This window comes from Podarcis cretensis (assembly GCF_951804945.1).
Source record: "Podarcis cretensis genome assembly, chromosome: 9".
Classification (NCBI taxonomy): domain Eukaryota; kingdom Metazoa; phylum Chordata; class Lepidosauria; order Squamata; family Lacertidae; genus Podarcis; species Podarcis cretensis.
In genome coordinates this window covers 23962254-23978323 of record NC_137178.1, presented here as the reverse complement: position 1 = coordinate 23978323, position 16070 = coordinate 23962254, and the positions used below count along the sequence as shown (strand labels likewise).

General features: G+C 43.8%; 1 protein-coding gene across 1 annotated transcript in view; it reads left to right on the top strand.

Annotated features, from left to right (window-relative positions):
- The window catches only part of TBCK (TBC1 domain containing kinase), an 80034-nt gene extending 66176 nt beyond the window's left edge, over positions 1-13858 (top strand). Inside the window, exons 24-25 of the mRNA XM_079990203.1 lie at positions 2375-2534; positions 12834-13858. Coding sequence (XP_079846329.1) covers positions 2375-2534; positions 12834-12944 — 271 coding nt within the window. The 3' untranslated portion in view covers positions 12945-13858. The remainder of the gene's footprint in view (positions 1-2374; positions 2535-12833) is intronic.
- The last annotated feature ends 2212 nt before the right edge of the window (positions 13859-16070 follow it).

Below are 16070 nucleotides of genomic sequence, written 5' to 3'. Positions count from 1 at the left end.
CCTACTCCTTTCTGTACTTTCTGCTCCATGGCAAACACAGTTTGTTGTGTCATTGAAATGGAGAAACTTGTTCAACCTAACTATAGTTCACATCCAAGCCATAACTGGAAACCACTGTTTGAATGCTATGAGCATAGAGCACTTTCCTGATGGCCAGTCAGTGTTACTGAGTTGTGTTGCCAGCCTATAGCTGTCCTAGTTGTTGCACCCCTCTGCATACCCATGTAATTCCTGCTAGCTGGTTCCCAGGACTTTGCCATACCCCTCCAAGCACTTCAGGAAAAGAGAAGGCAGATGGCAGCTTAGTGCATTTTCCTTTACATAATTTAATGGAAAACATGCGCTCTGCAGGGTCTAGCAACAGGTGCCCTATTTCTTTTAGCAGCGTTTTCCATGTAACACTGCACTTGGAAGCTAAGGAGTTACTGAAATACAATCTGGTGGCTGTTGTAAGTTTGAGAGGCTTTTCTTTTTTCCAGTTTTATAAGGTGAAGCTTCCTGGTAAAAGGATAATGTTGTCTGGGCTATGCTTGGGGTTTTTTTGGGGGGGGGGGCTTAAGGTAACATCTAGGTGATATTTTTATTTCTATAGAAATTGTCTACAATTCATTTCATTAAGCACATTACAAAAACATGAGTCCATTCATTTCATGAAGTTCCCAGCAAAATTTCTTTATGGTCCTATAACCTCCTTTGCATAAATTTCTAGCTTTTGTAATCATCTCAGCAATGGAGTGGTTAAGATAACCAGCTAAGATGAGAAAGAATCCAAAAGACTTTTTGAACTGTGCATAGTGAGTAATGCAACTACTTTAATAAAAAAAAAAGTAACTGTATTTGACCTTCTTAAGGTTAAAGGCATTTTTCTCCTTGTCATGTCTTACAATTACCATGTCATATTGAAATATATACATTGACTCCATAGATTTATGGGTCTGTAAATTTTGGAATGCAAGAAATAGCTATTCCTTCGAGTTAGAAATTAATGAACTGTGCTAACTAAGTGGGATGGTTTAGTTTATTGGTGATCTTACAAACTTCATACTTCTGCAGTATAAATTTTACGGTCATCCAGATGGAACTGTTCAAATGTATTATTTTTAAAGGAATCTCTTAATCTTAGATTAATTCTAAGCCTTTCCAAGGCAATTCATGCTAGATTCAGGAATAAAAAGTAGCATTCTTTGGCACCCGGTACTCTTGAAGACATAACGTGAGCGCGAGTTGAAAAACCATGACTATTTGACCACAACAAATCACACTTGAAAATGTTTTCTGTAAAATGCGTATTGAATGCATATCACTTGCATGAATTCAGAAGCTAACTTTTTTGCACTTAAAATGAATGAAAAGGTAACCAATAACTTTAAAAATGTCTTAACATGGGGGTAACCAACTTGTGGCCCAGGACCATATTCCAGCTCCTAGAGCAGGCATAGGCAGACTCGGCCCTCCAGATGTTTTGGGACTATAATTCCCATCATCCCTGACCACTGGTCCTGTTAGTTAGGGATGATGGGAGTTGTAGTCCCAAAACATCTGGAGGGCCGAGTTTGCCTATGCCTGTCCTAGAGGCTTCACATCTGGCCCCATCATGGTCCCAGATCCCAAGGATCTCTTTATCTTACTATGGCATTGATTGTGTACAATCTCATCTTTTTAGCACCCAAACTTCAATGTTTGTTACCTCCCCATCAGGTAACAACTTTTGTTCTTGCAAATGCAACATATCTAGGTGTGTATGGGCTTTGCAAGTACATGGTCTCAATCCCTAGCATGTCAATCCCTAGCATGTCTACCTAGGGCTGGGAAAGATCCCTGCCAGTCAAAAGCCCTGGAGAACTGTTTCAGATTGGTATGGACAATTCTAAGCTCGATGGACTAATGGCCTGACTCAATATAAGGCCACTTTCTATTACTTGCTTGGGGCTTTTTAAACTCTCATCCCATGTGAACAGTCAACATTTGCAGAGCGCTCTCCTTTTGCACTTCAGGCACTCATTCAGAGGTGCAGCAAAAGGCTCTATCTGTATTACTGTCTAGGGAATGGTGGTCCAGGAGAGGGCATTCTCTGTGACAGACCCCCAAGTTGTGGAATTCCTTCCCCAAAGAGGTGTGTCTGGCGTTTCCATGATGCAGTTTATGGTTGTGTGTTGAAGACACCTCTGTATCCTGGTCTTTCACACCTGAAACAAGTGTTTTCAGGACCCACCTTATTCCTGTGGTTTTTAATATAAATTTTAAGTTGCTATAACCACCCCAGAGACCTTACGGTGAAGGTCGGGTACTAAATTGAATAAAGGACGATGATATTCAGAGCTTGGTTTTCCTCTCTTCCTCCTTGATTTCCTTAATGGACCTACTTCTTGCACAGCTTTAATCGAGGGCATATATCTGGCAGTATCAACATCCCATTTGGATCGGCATTCACTGCTGAAGGAGACCTCATCCAGTGCCCTGCTACTTCCACTCTTCAGAGCTTTAAAGGGAGAGTTGTCGTTGTTGTAGGACACGTGGCAAAGAATGCAGCACTGGTAAGTTTTCTATGATGGCATCAATGTTATCAAGGTTGAAAAGGTTTAACAGTAACAGCTAGTTAGTGGTACGGTAGTGTGTAATTTTCTGGACAGAGTTCTACAGAAATACAGATTAATATCCCAGTAATCTAAAAAGTCTTTATCTCATGTACGAAACCAGTTCCATGATAGACATGGAAGAGTGTCGCTGAAATTTATTCACTTATGTATTTGTGTGTGGTTTTGCTATGGTTGCTTTTGTGTTTCTTCTGCGGTTTTGGCTATTAAATGTTCTACTGATTTCATTGTAGCTTTTATTCATTGTGTTTTATGAGCTGTTGTAAACTGCCCTGAAAAAAATTAATTGGAGGGGGGTATTGCAGTGTTTTGAATATGTTAATGCATAATGGATTGGCAGCAGTAACTCACAACAACAACAGACGGAGTCTTGAGGTGGTGGTAAGGGTTTAATTTAGTTCCTGGGGTGTTTCAACACTGGTGTTACAATTCTGTCAGTTTTTACTTGATTTGTGTGTTAAGGGTAACTGCACACATTCGCTTAAAATCAGAGCAGGTCTGATTTTATGAATGTCTCAAAGCACTTGCTTATTGACAGTCTTCAGATAGCTAGATTTTGTCTGTGAGCAGGTGCCCCCCATCTCTTTCTTGTGTGACACAAACTCTCTATTTGAAAGACCCTGTTTACTTGGGCAATGGAATTCACATGGTTTCCAGCGTCACTAAAGTAGCTCACAGAATGTGAGTGTGGCCTCTTTGCCTGGTCAACAAACAAGGAAACCAGCAAAACAACTTGCCCAAGATGAGTGAACAGAAACATCTCTGCTTTCTTTCTTTTGGTGGGGGGAAGAATATTGCAATGGCTGGTATGGTAAACAACACCTTTTCTGAAACTGATCACATTACTGAATGCATAGTGAGTTAATTTCATCTACTAAGAGCACTAATTCTGAAGAATTGTCATATTTCTATTAATACACTTAGACGTGCAAGCCGACTCTCTGTGATCTGAAATGACAGGGTTGTCCTTTTGCAGTGCAGAAGTAATCCTCTTAATGTGAAAAAGAAGCTCAAGCTTAACATTATTAATCTGTTGACAATAATAATTAGCCATTCTTGTCTCTGTTACTCTGGGAACAGCATTTTCTTGGACACAACTTTGGAAGCTCAGGCCAGGAGAGGGTGATTATGAAGCTAAATGAACTTTTTACCCTACAGTGTTTTTATAGCTGTCTGTGGTTATGGCACATGAACTTTTGATCATCACAGCCATTTGTTTTTGGCCTGAAAAGTTACCAAAATGTTACTATCTCATTTTCTGGGACAATTTTTAAATGCCTTGCTCCAAATACCAAAATATCACAATTCTTGCTAGCACAGAGAAATATTTGCCATTAGGGAGAGATGGGCAACCAACTCCAAACAAAAAGTCAAAGTCGGAGTCATGATTTTGCACGAGGTTTTGTTGGCATATTATAGAGCATAAGGAAACAGACACATTCTTGGCAAATGTCTCTTTCCCTTATGAAACTGACGTGTTTCCAAATGTGCCTGGTGACCCTTCCATGTGGGAACTGTTCCTTTGGCTGACAGCAAAAGAAAGTATCTTGGTTCACATCACAATGATCATTGTAGAGTATTTTCGGGGCTTACTAATTACTGAATCTATGCACCCATCATTGCACAGTGGATGCATGAAATAGTTTTCCAACAGGTTTGGGGGATCCCCTCCCCATGAAAGGCGTCTCTGGGAGGCTGAGCCAAGAGTGGAGGACCAACAGGGACTGTTTAAGCTTTTCCCAATGGACCATGGTTTCATGCTTTTCTCCACATTGTTTCTCATGCCTGGAACTTGAGGGTGCACAGCAGTGCAGCTGGAAAGGGTTAAGCTCCCTCTCCTTCCTGCACTCCCAACTGCAGACAGCCACAAACAATTTTAAGGCATCGTATTTTTGCGTTAAATCACACAAAGTGGGGTGAAATGAGGGAGCAACGATGAGCAAACTTAACTCCACCTCCCATCACTGTTGCCCTCCACAGGTTGGAGGAATAACATCTTTGGTGGAGAGCCTGGTCTGCTTTTGTAGGCTACCTAGGAAGATTTAAAACCCTGTTGCATCATGTGGGGAGCCAACATAGGTAGAGCAGTCCGTCCGTCCCCCCCACACACGCTACACCTCAAACCCATGGAGGGCAACAGGAGACAGAGCCAGCATTTGCATCCTTGCTTTCCCCCTTCATACATTGATTCAGCACAGAAGTAGGATGCCTGAATAAGACTGTAGTTTTGTGTCATTTTAAAACAGGCATCAGGAAAAGGTTACACATCTGCCATATGATGTCTAGTTTGGACCCAGAGGCGTTCCATTTTGCTCCCCTTTGCCCTCAGAACCAAGAACAGTGTTGAATGAGAAGTACATAGAAACCTTGTTGTTTTCCAAATGGCTTTGAATGTTTTGCTGTTTGATTCCTTTAGCGCATTTGTTGATTCTGCTTCCTTTTTAGAAAACCTGTAGTATTCTTGCAGTTGTATCAACAGATGCTTCACCAAGTATATTGTCCCTTGTAAAGTTCAAGGTGGTGGGAAGGCGGGACAGGCTGTATAAATAAGGTTAGGATTATTTTGCAGCTTAGGTAAGAAGACCCTGTGAACTGCTTCCTTCCACCCGAGCTGACTGTGTTGATTTTATGCAAACACAACATAAATTGTTACAGCAAGTTACTAACTAAGCAGTCTTTGGTGGTGGCGAGATCTTTCCACTTTGAAAAGTTGGAAGAACTGTTTAATAAATACTTGTACATTTTTAAGTAAACAGTTTGATCTGCGGTGTGGTCAAATTTAAAGTAGTTAAGCTAGAAATGTTCTCTTTTGGCGTATGCTGGCCTGTGGTAGCCTTATCTCTTATCATATTTTTCCATCTGTGCAGATGAATGGGAACTTTAAACTCCTTGTGTGTTAGACTCTTATACCTGTCAGTTTATACTTGAAATTATGGAGTGGAAAGTGTACATTCCTCACCAGTTGAGCATGCAAGGAATTCTTCCTTGATCTTGAGTGAAAAGTGCATTTTTACCATACTCTGTTCCTCACTACTTATCTCCCTCATTACCATCATATTTCAGGGTTGGTACAGCTGCAAACCACATCTAAGAAACATGTTTCCAGTGTCATTGATCACCAGAGGATCTTTACTGTTTGACTTTGTTAAATAAGTAGTCACATACAAAACTAATAGGGATCTAAGAGTGTGCACCATGGTGTGTGGAATCAATGCAGAACAGCCAGTAGCTTAATATGTTTAGGTGGCCCCATGCATATCAGATTTTCTACCCACGTATACATGGTCCCCACACTGATGACTTCTGAACAGGTTTTCTGGACCTTTCTGGTCCAAAGTGATTTTACCAGATAATTTAGTAATTGGTGTTTAACTGCTGTTGTTTTTAACTTGTGATGTTACTGCTGCTTTGTGCGTTTGAGCTGTTTGAGTCTGTTGATACTGGATTGTATCCAACATTAGTCATGCTCGAGAGCAGACACATGAACTAAACTAGGTCCATTCATGTGACTAGGTCTACTTAGTAAATTTTGTTGAATGCCACCCATTGTTTTTAATTCTGCTGCTATAGTGGGCTGTGGTCAAATAATTTTTACTCAAAGTAGACCCACTGAAATCAGTGGGTCCAAATCAGACATGGCCATTAATTTTTGCTGGGTCTACTCTGAGTAAATATTAGTTGACTTCAGCTCTATATTTTTAGATGTCTTGGTGGTTTTAGGGTATTATGGTATTATATATTTTTAAATGTTTAAAGTTAGCTAATTGAATTAAAGCCGCCTGCATTTTATAAGTGTCTGGTAATCATGATCTCAGTGAAATATTGTGAATTCATAAAATGGGGTTGTGTGCTGATAAAGCATTGAAGGATTGCTTTACCTCATTCTGGATTTCTTGTATAAGAACATATTGGACCATAGTTACTTAAACATTATCATTGAATTAAATCATTTAACAATATGCTCCCAAAAAAACGCAAGATCCAATGCATGATGTAGAAAAGTACCAATGTTTGCTTCTACTGCATTTTTTAGCCAACCCGCCTGTAATGGGTTAAGGGGCTGCTTGTGCGTAAATGGTTGAGTTCTCAAACTCATGCAATCAGTTTCTAAACTCTCCCAGTCTGCGGAGCCATGGATGCATGGCTACCTCAATCGCTGGCAGAATCCGTCAGTGGGCGCTTCCGGAATTTACGCCAACATAAGAGTTCCTTAACGGAAACTCTCCTTCTGGATTCTCTGCGTGACAGTTTCCTGCGCGGAGTAGGCGTCCCCAACGGAGGTCCTGAGACTTCTCCGCTGTTCTCACTGGAAGTATCTTGGAGCCCTCCCTCCGACTGAGTTTCTGCAGGAACTCTCTCTCTCCCCCTGCTGGTTCCTTCCTCAGCATCCGAGGGTCTCCTAGCCTCCTGGAGCCCTTCCACCACCTGACTCTCCGATGGCAGTTCCCTGACACCGCCTTCACAAATCTTCCATTTTTTTTCCCCTTACACTTGTCTGTAAGAGAAATGAAGTGCCAGGATTTGGCCTTAGTCCAGTTACTGCTCAACAGTTTTCACCTCCCTTAATGGAATCTCCATTGTATACACTTTGAGTGCATGAAGTGTCTAACGTACCAACATACATGAAAGATGTTAAGTTTTACTGCTCTCAGTAGTCTGGACATAAACATAATTTGACCCTACCTTCTATTGAGGAACGTGATAGTTGACAGTAGAACTGTAAACACAAGATTTTAGCTTCTGATGCATGAGTATAACAAGAAGTTGGAGCTATACATTCTAAAGCAGATAAATGTATTCGGGAGAAAAGGTTTAAAAATGAGTAGCGATCAGTGGTTAGCCTTAAAGGGGCTTTGATGGTATCCAGGCTGCCCTGGGTATTCCTCCCCAAGCAATGAGAGAAGAGGTGGGAAAAGCAGTCAAGGCAGCCCCTGCCTTCCGGGGAACAACAAGTGGGCAGGACTGTTTGGGGAGGGGGGTCAGCCAGCCATTATCATTAGCACAAGGACCAAGGAACTGGATGGAGACCAAGAAGGCTTGAATAGCTGCTACGTTGCCAAGGTGATGTTGCCGCACCTGACACCATTTGAGGCCCTGGATGTCTCCCAGCTTGCCTCTGGAAGCTTGCAGCACTTTAAGAAACAGGGAAGGGGCTAGGGAGGAGACCAACCTTCTGACTCTTGTCTTTACCAGTGGCAAAATGTGGGGTAGCACTACCCATCTCTCCATATCTGAGGCTCAAGAAGGAGGTGAACTCATTGCATTGCAGGAGGTTGCACAAGGTGACCCTCGGGTCGCTTCCAACTCTACAATTCTTTGATTCTATGATTTTGTGATTTTAACCTCTGCAGCCACAGCCATGTTTGTTGCCAAGAGTTAAAGCGCTAGACTGCAGGGGTGATCATCATTTAGCATCATTAGTAGGGCGGGGGGGGAGCATTTAGCACTAACCCCCTAGTTATACTGATAATTATAGCAGGGGTAATTGGATATTCTTGAACGCTGAACTCCCATCAGCTTTGCTGGCTGCTAGTGGTGGCATTTGGAGACCAACAAAATGAAGAGGGCACCACATTGGCTATACCTGGTCCTGCACTTAGTTTTCCAGAGCTAAGTTCCAAGTACATGTAAGTGAAATAATTGCACATTCTTCGACTCCTTAGCCGGGTTGGCACTCTGTAAAGTGCCATGCACACCGATGGAACTGTATAAAGGAAATTAGCAATAACCGACAATGCTCCTCTAGCAGTGTTTTACTTTGCAGAAAGCACAGGTGGAGAAGATGTCATGTCTTTCTAGCAACTAGCCAGTGTGGCATCGCCATCTGACTTTTTCTTGGTGCAAGTGAGACATGAGTATGAAACATGGCCTCAGCCATTTATTTGGTGCTGTTGGATAGTAACCTAGATGGAGCCTAGACATAATCCAATACAGCGGACGCTCGGGTTGCAAACGTGATCCAGGCGGGATGCACGTTTGCAACCCGCAGCGTTCGCAACCCATGTCTGTGCATGTGCAGGTTGCGATTCGGCAATTCGGTGCATGTGCAAAGCGCGATTTAGTGCTTCTGCGCATTCGTGACTGCCGAAACCCGGAAGTAATCCGTTCCGGTACTGTTTTTTAATTGGGTGGAGAGCGGGGCTGCTTTCATTGTTATTTATTGTGATTTGTCGCCTTTTCAAATTGCATCCATGGATGTCTTTCTCTGGTGAAAATGATGCATGCAAGCACACGCTGTCCTCCATCCCATCAATAAATATCTTCCCGAATTCTATTTACAAGACCACCTAGTTCCATGTCACATTTTACATTCTGTCCCTTTCCACTCAAGCTCTTTGCCATTTCTTTTCTCTGCAGTATTCCTCATCCTTTGGACCACCCAGCTAGCAAAAGGCACTACATTTTCTTCTGCAGTATTCTGCTGATCTCTCTCTCTCTTAGGGCTGATATTTCAGCAGTTGTCACAGATCCGCTCCAGCCTGGTTGCTAAGGGTCTCCCAGCATGAGGGTAGTAATAGCCCTTTGTCCCGTTGGGAGGTTTAAAAGGTCATTTGTCAAAGTTTCAGTGAAATCCTTGTTTTACTACATCATGATTACTTGGGCATTACGGAAGAATAGCACAGCGCAAGATTTATCAGCTCTGAGCGAGAAGCAAATCTTCAGGACACACAGTTGCCTTTTGGATAAGCGGAAGCCAAAGGCACAGCCGTAAAATACATAACTGGAGTTCTGTTGGCTTTTCACTTGAAATTATGAATAGATCTCAAGGGTTGTAGTTCTGTATTCATGGCCCCTTCATATGCAGCTGCAACCACTTGGGAGCAGGTTCCCTTTGGTGCTCAGATGCATCTCTCAGGTATGCGTGGGAATACCATAGTGTAGGGTGACCTAGGGGTCCTTCCAAACCACTGACAATGAGGTAGAAAAGACTGACTTCATCAGCCCAGTTTTTTGTTTGTATACGGGTTGATGCATAATGAAAAAAGCTTAATAACAGGGTAGGGTCAAGCTACATAGGAATCGTAATGGAGACCTTCTGCTATATATTGATAAGGAAATGTGCACAATTCCTTCTTCATGGAAGGTTAATATGCACCTTCTCCGTGAGGCCCTGTGAATGTGCACAATGGCTGGTTTTTCTGCACAATAACTTACATTCCCCTTAACAGCTATGCCACCATCAACGTGCATTACAAGAGTTGAACATGATAGGGTGCTGCCTCAAGGAGTTTACAGTCTAAAATTCAACCTAGAAAGAATAGGGGGAGATTATTGGGGGGGGGGTTATTTCAGTTGCTTTGGCTTATTTATAATTGGGCCTTGGGATATTGAAAATATAAGGTGGATGAATGGATGATTTGGCATTTCAAGGAAAATATTAGCTTTGAGACCGAATGAGAGCTGATATCCTGTAGGTGTTCTGAAAGGCATAGGAGGCAGAAAGGAAATAAGGGGCATAGTCAACTGTCAGATGACCGGGGGGGGGGGGGTAGGGTGGAACTGGGAAAGGTTGCATGTAGGAGTGCATTGGGACTTAAGAGTGAAGAAATTGCAAGGGCGAGACTATGGAGGGTTTTTTCCAGTAAGGGCAATTGGTTTTCATTCAGAGTGGGCTGAATGAATGCACGACAGAGAAGAGATTTAAGAAGACATGCCATGCTCTCACAGGCTACAGAAAGCTGAGGGCTGAAATGCACCAATGGAAAGTCCGTAAAGGTAGCCAAAGCAGCACAACTCGGGTTCTTGGCAAAGGCAGCAAAGAGCTGTATTTTCTGGTCTACCCACATTGTTGCCGTGTCGTCCCCTGGGTAACAGTAAATAATAATAATAATAATAATAATAATAATAATAATAATAATAATAATAATTTATTATTTGTACCCCGCCCATCTGGCTGGGTCTCCCCAGCCACTCTGGGCGGCTTCCATAAAAACCAAAAATACACTAAAATATCACAGATTAAAAACTTCCCTGAACAGGGCTGCCTTAAGATGTCTTCTGAATGTCAGGTAGTTATTTATTGCTTTGACATCTGCTGGAAGGGCGTTCCACAGGGCAGGCGCCACTACCGAGAAGGCCCTCTGCCTGGTTCCCTGTAGCTCTGCTTCTCGCAATGAAGGAACCGCCAGAAGGCCCTCGGCGCTGGACCTCAGCGTCCGGGCAGAACGATGGGGGTGGAGACGCTCCTTCAGGTATACTGGGCCGAGGCCGTTTAGGGCTTTAAAGGTCAAAGTAAAGCCAATGTTTCACTGGGTTTTCCCCTTCTCCTGACCACAGACAGCGCCCTTCTGTCGATCTGGCAGCAACCTGAATGGAGACACAGACGCCAAGGTTGTTTGGCCTTGGTCTTTGCTAAAGTGGTTTGTTTAGCAGCAGCTACACTCAGTACTCTACATCTGTGTGATCAGCTGTATCTCTGTTTGCATAGGTATACAGTGTACTTTGATTGTTCACCAAACTCTGCAGGTGGTTCAAGCCCAACATGAGAAGCTGTGGCATACAAAAAGATCATCTGCAGCCAACGGGAGAGGTTTTAACACCGGGACTGGAAACCTGTGACGCTGCAGTTGCTTCTGGACAATAGCTCCCATCATTCCTGCCCATTGGCTGTTCTGGTTAGGACTCATGGAAGCTGGAGTTCAGGATACAGCAGGTTCCCCATTTGTTTCTTAGGGCACGTCCAGAAGGCACATGACAGGCAGAAATACGGAGGGTGTGTGTGAAGAGACAAAGTATGCTTGGAATCATAGAACTGTAGAGTTGGCAGGGACACCAGGGGTCACCCAGTCCAGCCCCTGCAATGCAGGAATCTCGGACAAGTGGCCATCCAACCTCTACTTAAAGCAGTTTAATTATGCAGCATAAACACAAGGATGGTTGTTTTTCTTTAAACCCAATGAACCCCTCTTTTACTACTTCGCCTACTAAAGGTAAAGGTAAAGGTACCCCTGCCCGTACGGGCCAGTCTTGACAGACTCTGGGGTTGTGTGCCCATCTCACTCAAGAGGCCGGGGGCCAGCGCTGTCCGGAGACACTTCCGGGTCACGTGGCCAGCGTGACATCGCTGCTCTGGCCAGAGCCAGAGCCAGAGCCGCACACGGAAACGCCGTTTACCTTCCCGCTGGTAAGCGGTCCCTATTTATCTACTTGCACCCGGAGGTGCTTTCGAACTGCTAGGTTGGCAGGCGCTGGGACCAAGCAGCGGGAGCGCACCCCGCCGCAGGGATTTGAACCGCCGACCTTTCGATCGGCAAGCCCTAGGCGCTGAGGCTTTAACCCACAGCACCACCTTCGCCTACTATTTGTATACTAATTATTATCATTATCATTATTATTTTATCATTTATATGCCCCAGCCACCCTGGGCAGCTTCCGGCAATAAAACATCACAATAAAACATCAAACACTAAAAACGTTGTTGTACAAAGTTCCCTTCTGGCGTCTTCTGAATGTCCTGTAGTTGTTTCTCTGTTGTTTCTAAGTTAATCCATTACTCCACAGTGGCTGGTAGGGTGGAAGGCAGGGAGCCCAACAGTTGGCAGATCCCAGAACTAATCACAAGCATAGCCAACAAATTCTAGTTTCCTCCCCATCATCCTGACTGCAGAACTGAGACAAAGGAGGAAGGCGGCAGCCACAACCTGGACTGGTTGTAAGAAGGCAGGTGGGGACTGACAGAAGGCAGACTGAGGTTGCTGGGACAGTGCCCCATTTGCCCTAATGGACTAGCCTCCACTGCCAATGCCTGATTTGTATTACTTTGCCTTTTCATTGGGCATCTATTGTCATTTGGGCAAGAGTCTTCTTCATTTTTGGTGCACATATCTAGCCTGGTGTTGTCTCTTCCCCCTTGCCTAAGATTCCTATCACCTGTTATCCAATCTGTCTTCCTGCCTTCCTTTTCTTTTTTGCCCAGGATGGAACATGGATCCTTCAGCACATGTTTCACCACTGATCTGTTACCCCTTGCCTTAAGAAAGCAACAACTTTTAATCTTTTATCAGCACAGTACGGTTTGTTTGTTTGTTTGTTTGTTTGTTTGTTTGTTTGTTTGTTTGTTTGTTTGTTTTTATAGAGAACAGGCAAACCATCAAAATACCTTGAAATAATTTCGTAAAGCAATACTGTGGTTTGATTGATAGGATGATGCAGGTATCCCAGCAAGCCACCTTGCTGCTTTGTGCTAATGTGTATGTGCACATTCAGAAATCTTCCTGACATTGGGTCTTTCTGCTTCAGTTTGCAGCTCACCTGGTGAAAGTCAAATATCCAAGGGTTTGCATTTTGGATGGAGGCATCAACAAAATCAAGCCAACTGGTCTGCTGACTGTTCCTTCTCCACAAATATGAGTGAGAAGCTTGCATTTTTATCAACAATACGAGAAGATTCTTTATGGGCATTACAGCACCTGCATTGCAATAGCAACACATATTTTTTATGGTTTTCCGTTGTGATTTTGCAGGAAATACTGTAGTATTCTTCCCTTTCACCCTTTTGCTGGATGAAAAAGTGGAGCTTTGGAATGTTTGATGTCACCCCAAGTCGTCTAAGATCATCATGGCAATGAACATCAACTGTGCTATTTTAAAAATGCACACACATTCTCTCAAAAAGTATTCATGCAAAAATAAGTGAATTGTTTTAAAGTAAATGTTTCAGAGAGCAAACACTTTAAATTAATGGGATGCAATCAACTCATGCAGATCCGATAAATGTTGGGCTCTTGCACATTTCCCTTTCAAAGAGTTCTGTTGTCTTATATCTCTTGTTTTTCTATTTCTAGTGCTCTTTCTTTTTTAAAAGATATTGGTATCAATAAAATAGCATGCCTCTACTCTTGGCAACATTTAAAAAACCATTTTGTTCTATCAAATACTTCATTTAAGCCATGTTTAACCTTCCTTTCTTTGAAAAATTGCAAATGTCTGAATATTAATTTTGCTACAAATGAACTTTACAAATGACGTCTGTGTAAAAAGTATAGCCTTGTGCACAAACCTCACAGATAACATCCTCAGGCTTTATGTTTTAATTTGTAATGTAATTTAAATTTGCTTTTTGCAAATTATAAAACTCCGAAGAAATATCTCTACTTCAACAACTTACAGACAGAGTCAAAAGGAAAACAGTTGTGTGTGGAGAGCTTAAGGTGGAGAACACCCTGGCGGTCTTCACCTTTATGTTTTTCAGCATTATAAGACCTATTGCTTTCAGTGTCTGCATCAATAGACTAAATAAAGTCCTGAGTTTGTTTTTACCGTAATCAGAGCCTGGCATGATAACAATTTTTTCCTTTTTTTTAGAGAGGAGCCCTTGAAATGTGAAGATTAACAATAACATCTCAAGTGCACAAGAGAGGTTGCCTAATCTGGGTTTCAGACCACAGTGATTTTTTTTTTTTATGTTTCTAGACACAGTATTGCAGCACATTTTACTTTCAAATGAAGACATTAGATAAAGGGCACACACTCAGGAGCGCATCTCGACGCCGTCCGCTCACCAGTGTTGACGAGCAGTAGCCGCTCCATCAACCCATCCCCATGGAGCCCCCAGGCAGTGTGCACCACACACTGCGGCCAGGTCAGCAGGCAGGCCACGCATGCGGCGTGCAACTCGTCCTCTAGCTGCTGCAGCACAGCCACCAAGCATGCCACTACCAGCAGCGCCGGGGCCAGCAAGCCCGCCAAGCTCTGGCTGAAGTCCTGTGACGCGCCCGTCATGATGCCCATGGCGCAGCCCAGGCCTGCCTGCCTGCCTCTCTGTCCATGGCCGTGCCGGGTTTACCTCAGCTGCGGGTGGTGAGGCTTCGGATTGGCTGCAGTAACTTCCTGCAGCCAATCCGAAGCCACGCCAGCGTCGCTGCCTGTCCAAAGGTGTCCACACTTCAGATTGGCTACAGGAACTTCCTGCAGCCAATCCAAAGCCTTGCCAACGTTTCCGCCCACCCAGAAGCCATGCCAGTGTCGCAGAAGTCAGCCCCCGCACAGCGCACAGGGACTGACCGAGCAGGTGGCAGGGTCCGTGGGCCGGATTTACGAGCCTAGGGACCTCATCTGGCCCTGGGCCTTAGTTTGCCAACCCCTGGATTAGGCAGTCCCTATACTTGGGCTTACTATCTAAAAGACACGACAGAAAACAGATGAGGAGGGAAGGTGGGGAGAGCAAAGTAGGGCTTGTTTCTTTACGTGCAGAATCCTTCAATGAACAGTTGGAATTGAAAAAGTTGTTTTGTTTTTATCACACCTTTCTTCCAAGCTCAAAGTGGTGCACATGGTGCTCCCCCTCCCCATAATAGAGGGTGGGGAACATATGACTTGACATCAGTACATGTGAAAAGGATCTAGGGGTCTTAGTAGACCACAGGCTTAACCATGAGTCAACAGTGTGATGCTGCAGCAAAAGAAGCTAATGCTATTCTAAGCTTCATCAACAGAAGTCTTGTGTCCGTATCAAGGGAAGCAGTAGTACAACTCTATCCTGCCTTAGTCAGACCACACCTGGACTGCTGTGTCCAGTTCTGGGCACCACAATTTAAGAAGGATATTGAAAAACTGGAACATGTGCAAAGGGGGACAGCCAAGATGATCAAGGGTCTGGGAACCAAGCCTTATGGGGAACAGTTGAGGAAACTGGATTTGTTTAGCCTGGAGAACAGAAGACCGAGTGGTGATAAGGTAGCCATCTTCAAATATCTGAAGGACTGTCACATGGAAGATGGAATAGTGCCCAGTCTTGTTGGCAAGCAGCATTGGGAGCCTTCTTTGGCTGAAGAGCAAGATAAAAATGGTTGGAATAAACAAACGATAGCTGGTAAAGTAAGTAAGGCTTCCCAGCCTGGAATTGGCATTGCAGGAGTACTTGACCTGTTGCCCTCTAAATGTTGTGGGCTACCACTTCCATCATCCTTGGCCATTGGCCATGCTGGATGGGTCTGGTGAGAGTTGTAGTACGAAGCATCCGAAGAACACAACATTGGCTACCCCTGCTGCAGTGCGTCTTCTGGCCTGGAGTCATTTCAATACACCTGCAATGCTTGTGGATATCGCCAGCATCTTTACAACTTTTTTAGTTCCCAAGTACAAGAAGTATGCAGATGTACAAGCATTTTGGAGTGGGGGGGAGGTGAGAGTCGTTTTTGCCTCCAGGTATTCCAAAGCGTGTTTCATCAACTGTCAAAGGACAAGTTTTTTCTGCCGAATATGTATTTACCTGGCATTATCACGGTAAGCTGATTCCAGTGTGAGTCACGGCTCCACCTTTTCTCAGGCACCTCTGTAGGGAGAAATTTTATCTTGTTTCTTGGTTTAGGACATAACTCTGGCGCCACAGAGCACAAAAGTAGCACAATAAATCTTTCTTCCGCAGGATAATTGTTAATATTAGCTACAATAACAAGCCTGTCAGTATGCAGGGATTCAGGGGCACTGGGTATGGTAGACCCCAAGGAATTAGGGGAGGTTTACCTTTCTCGCCTC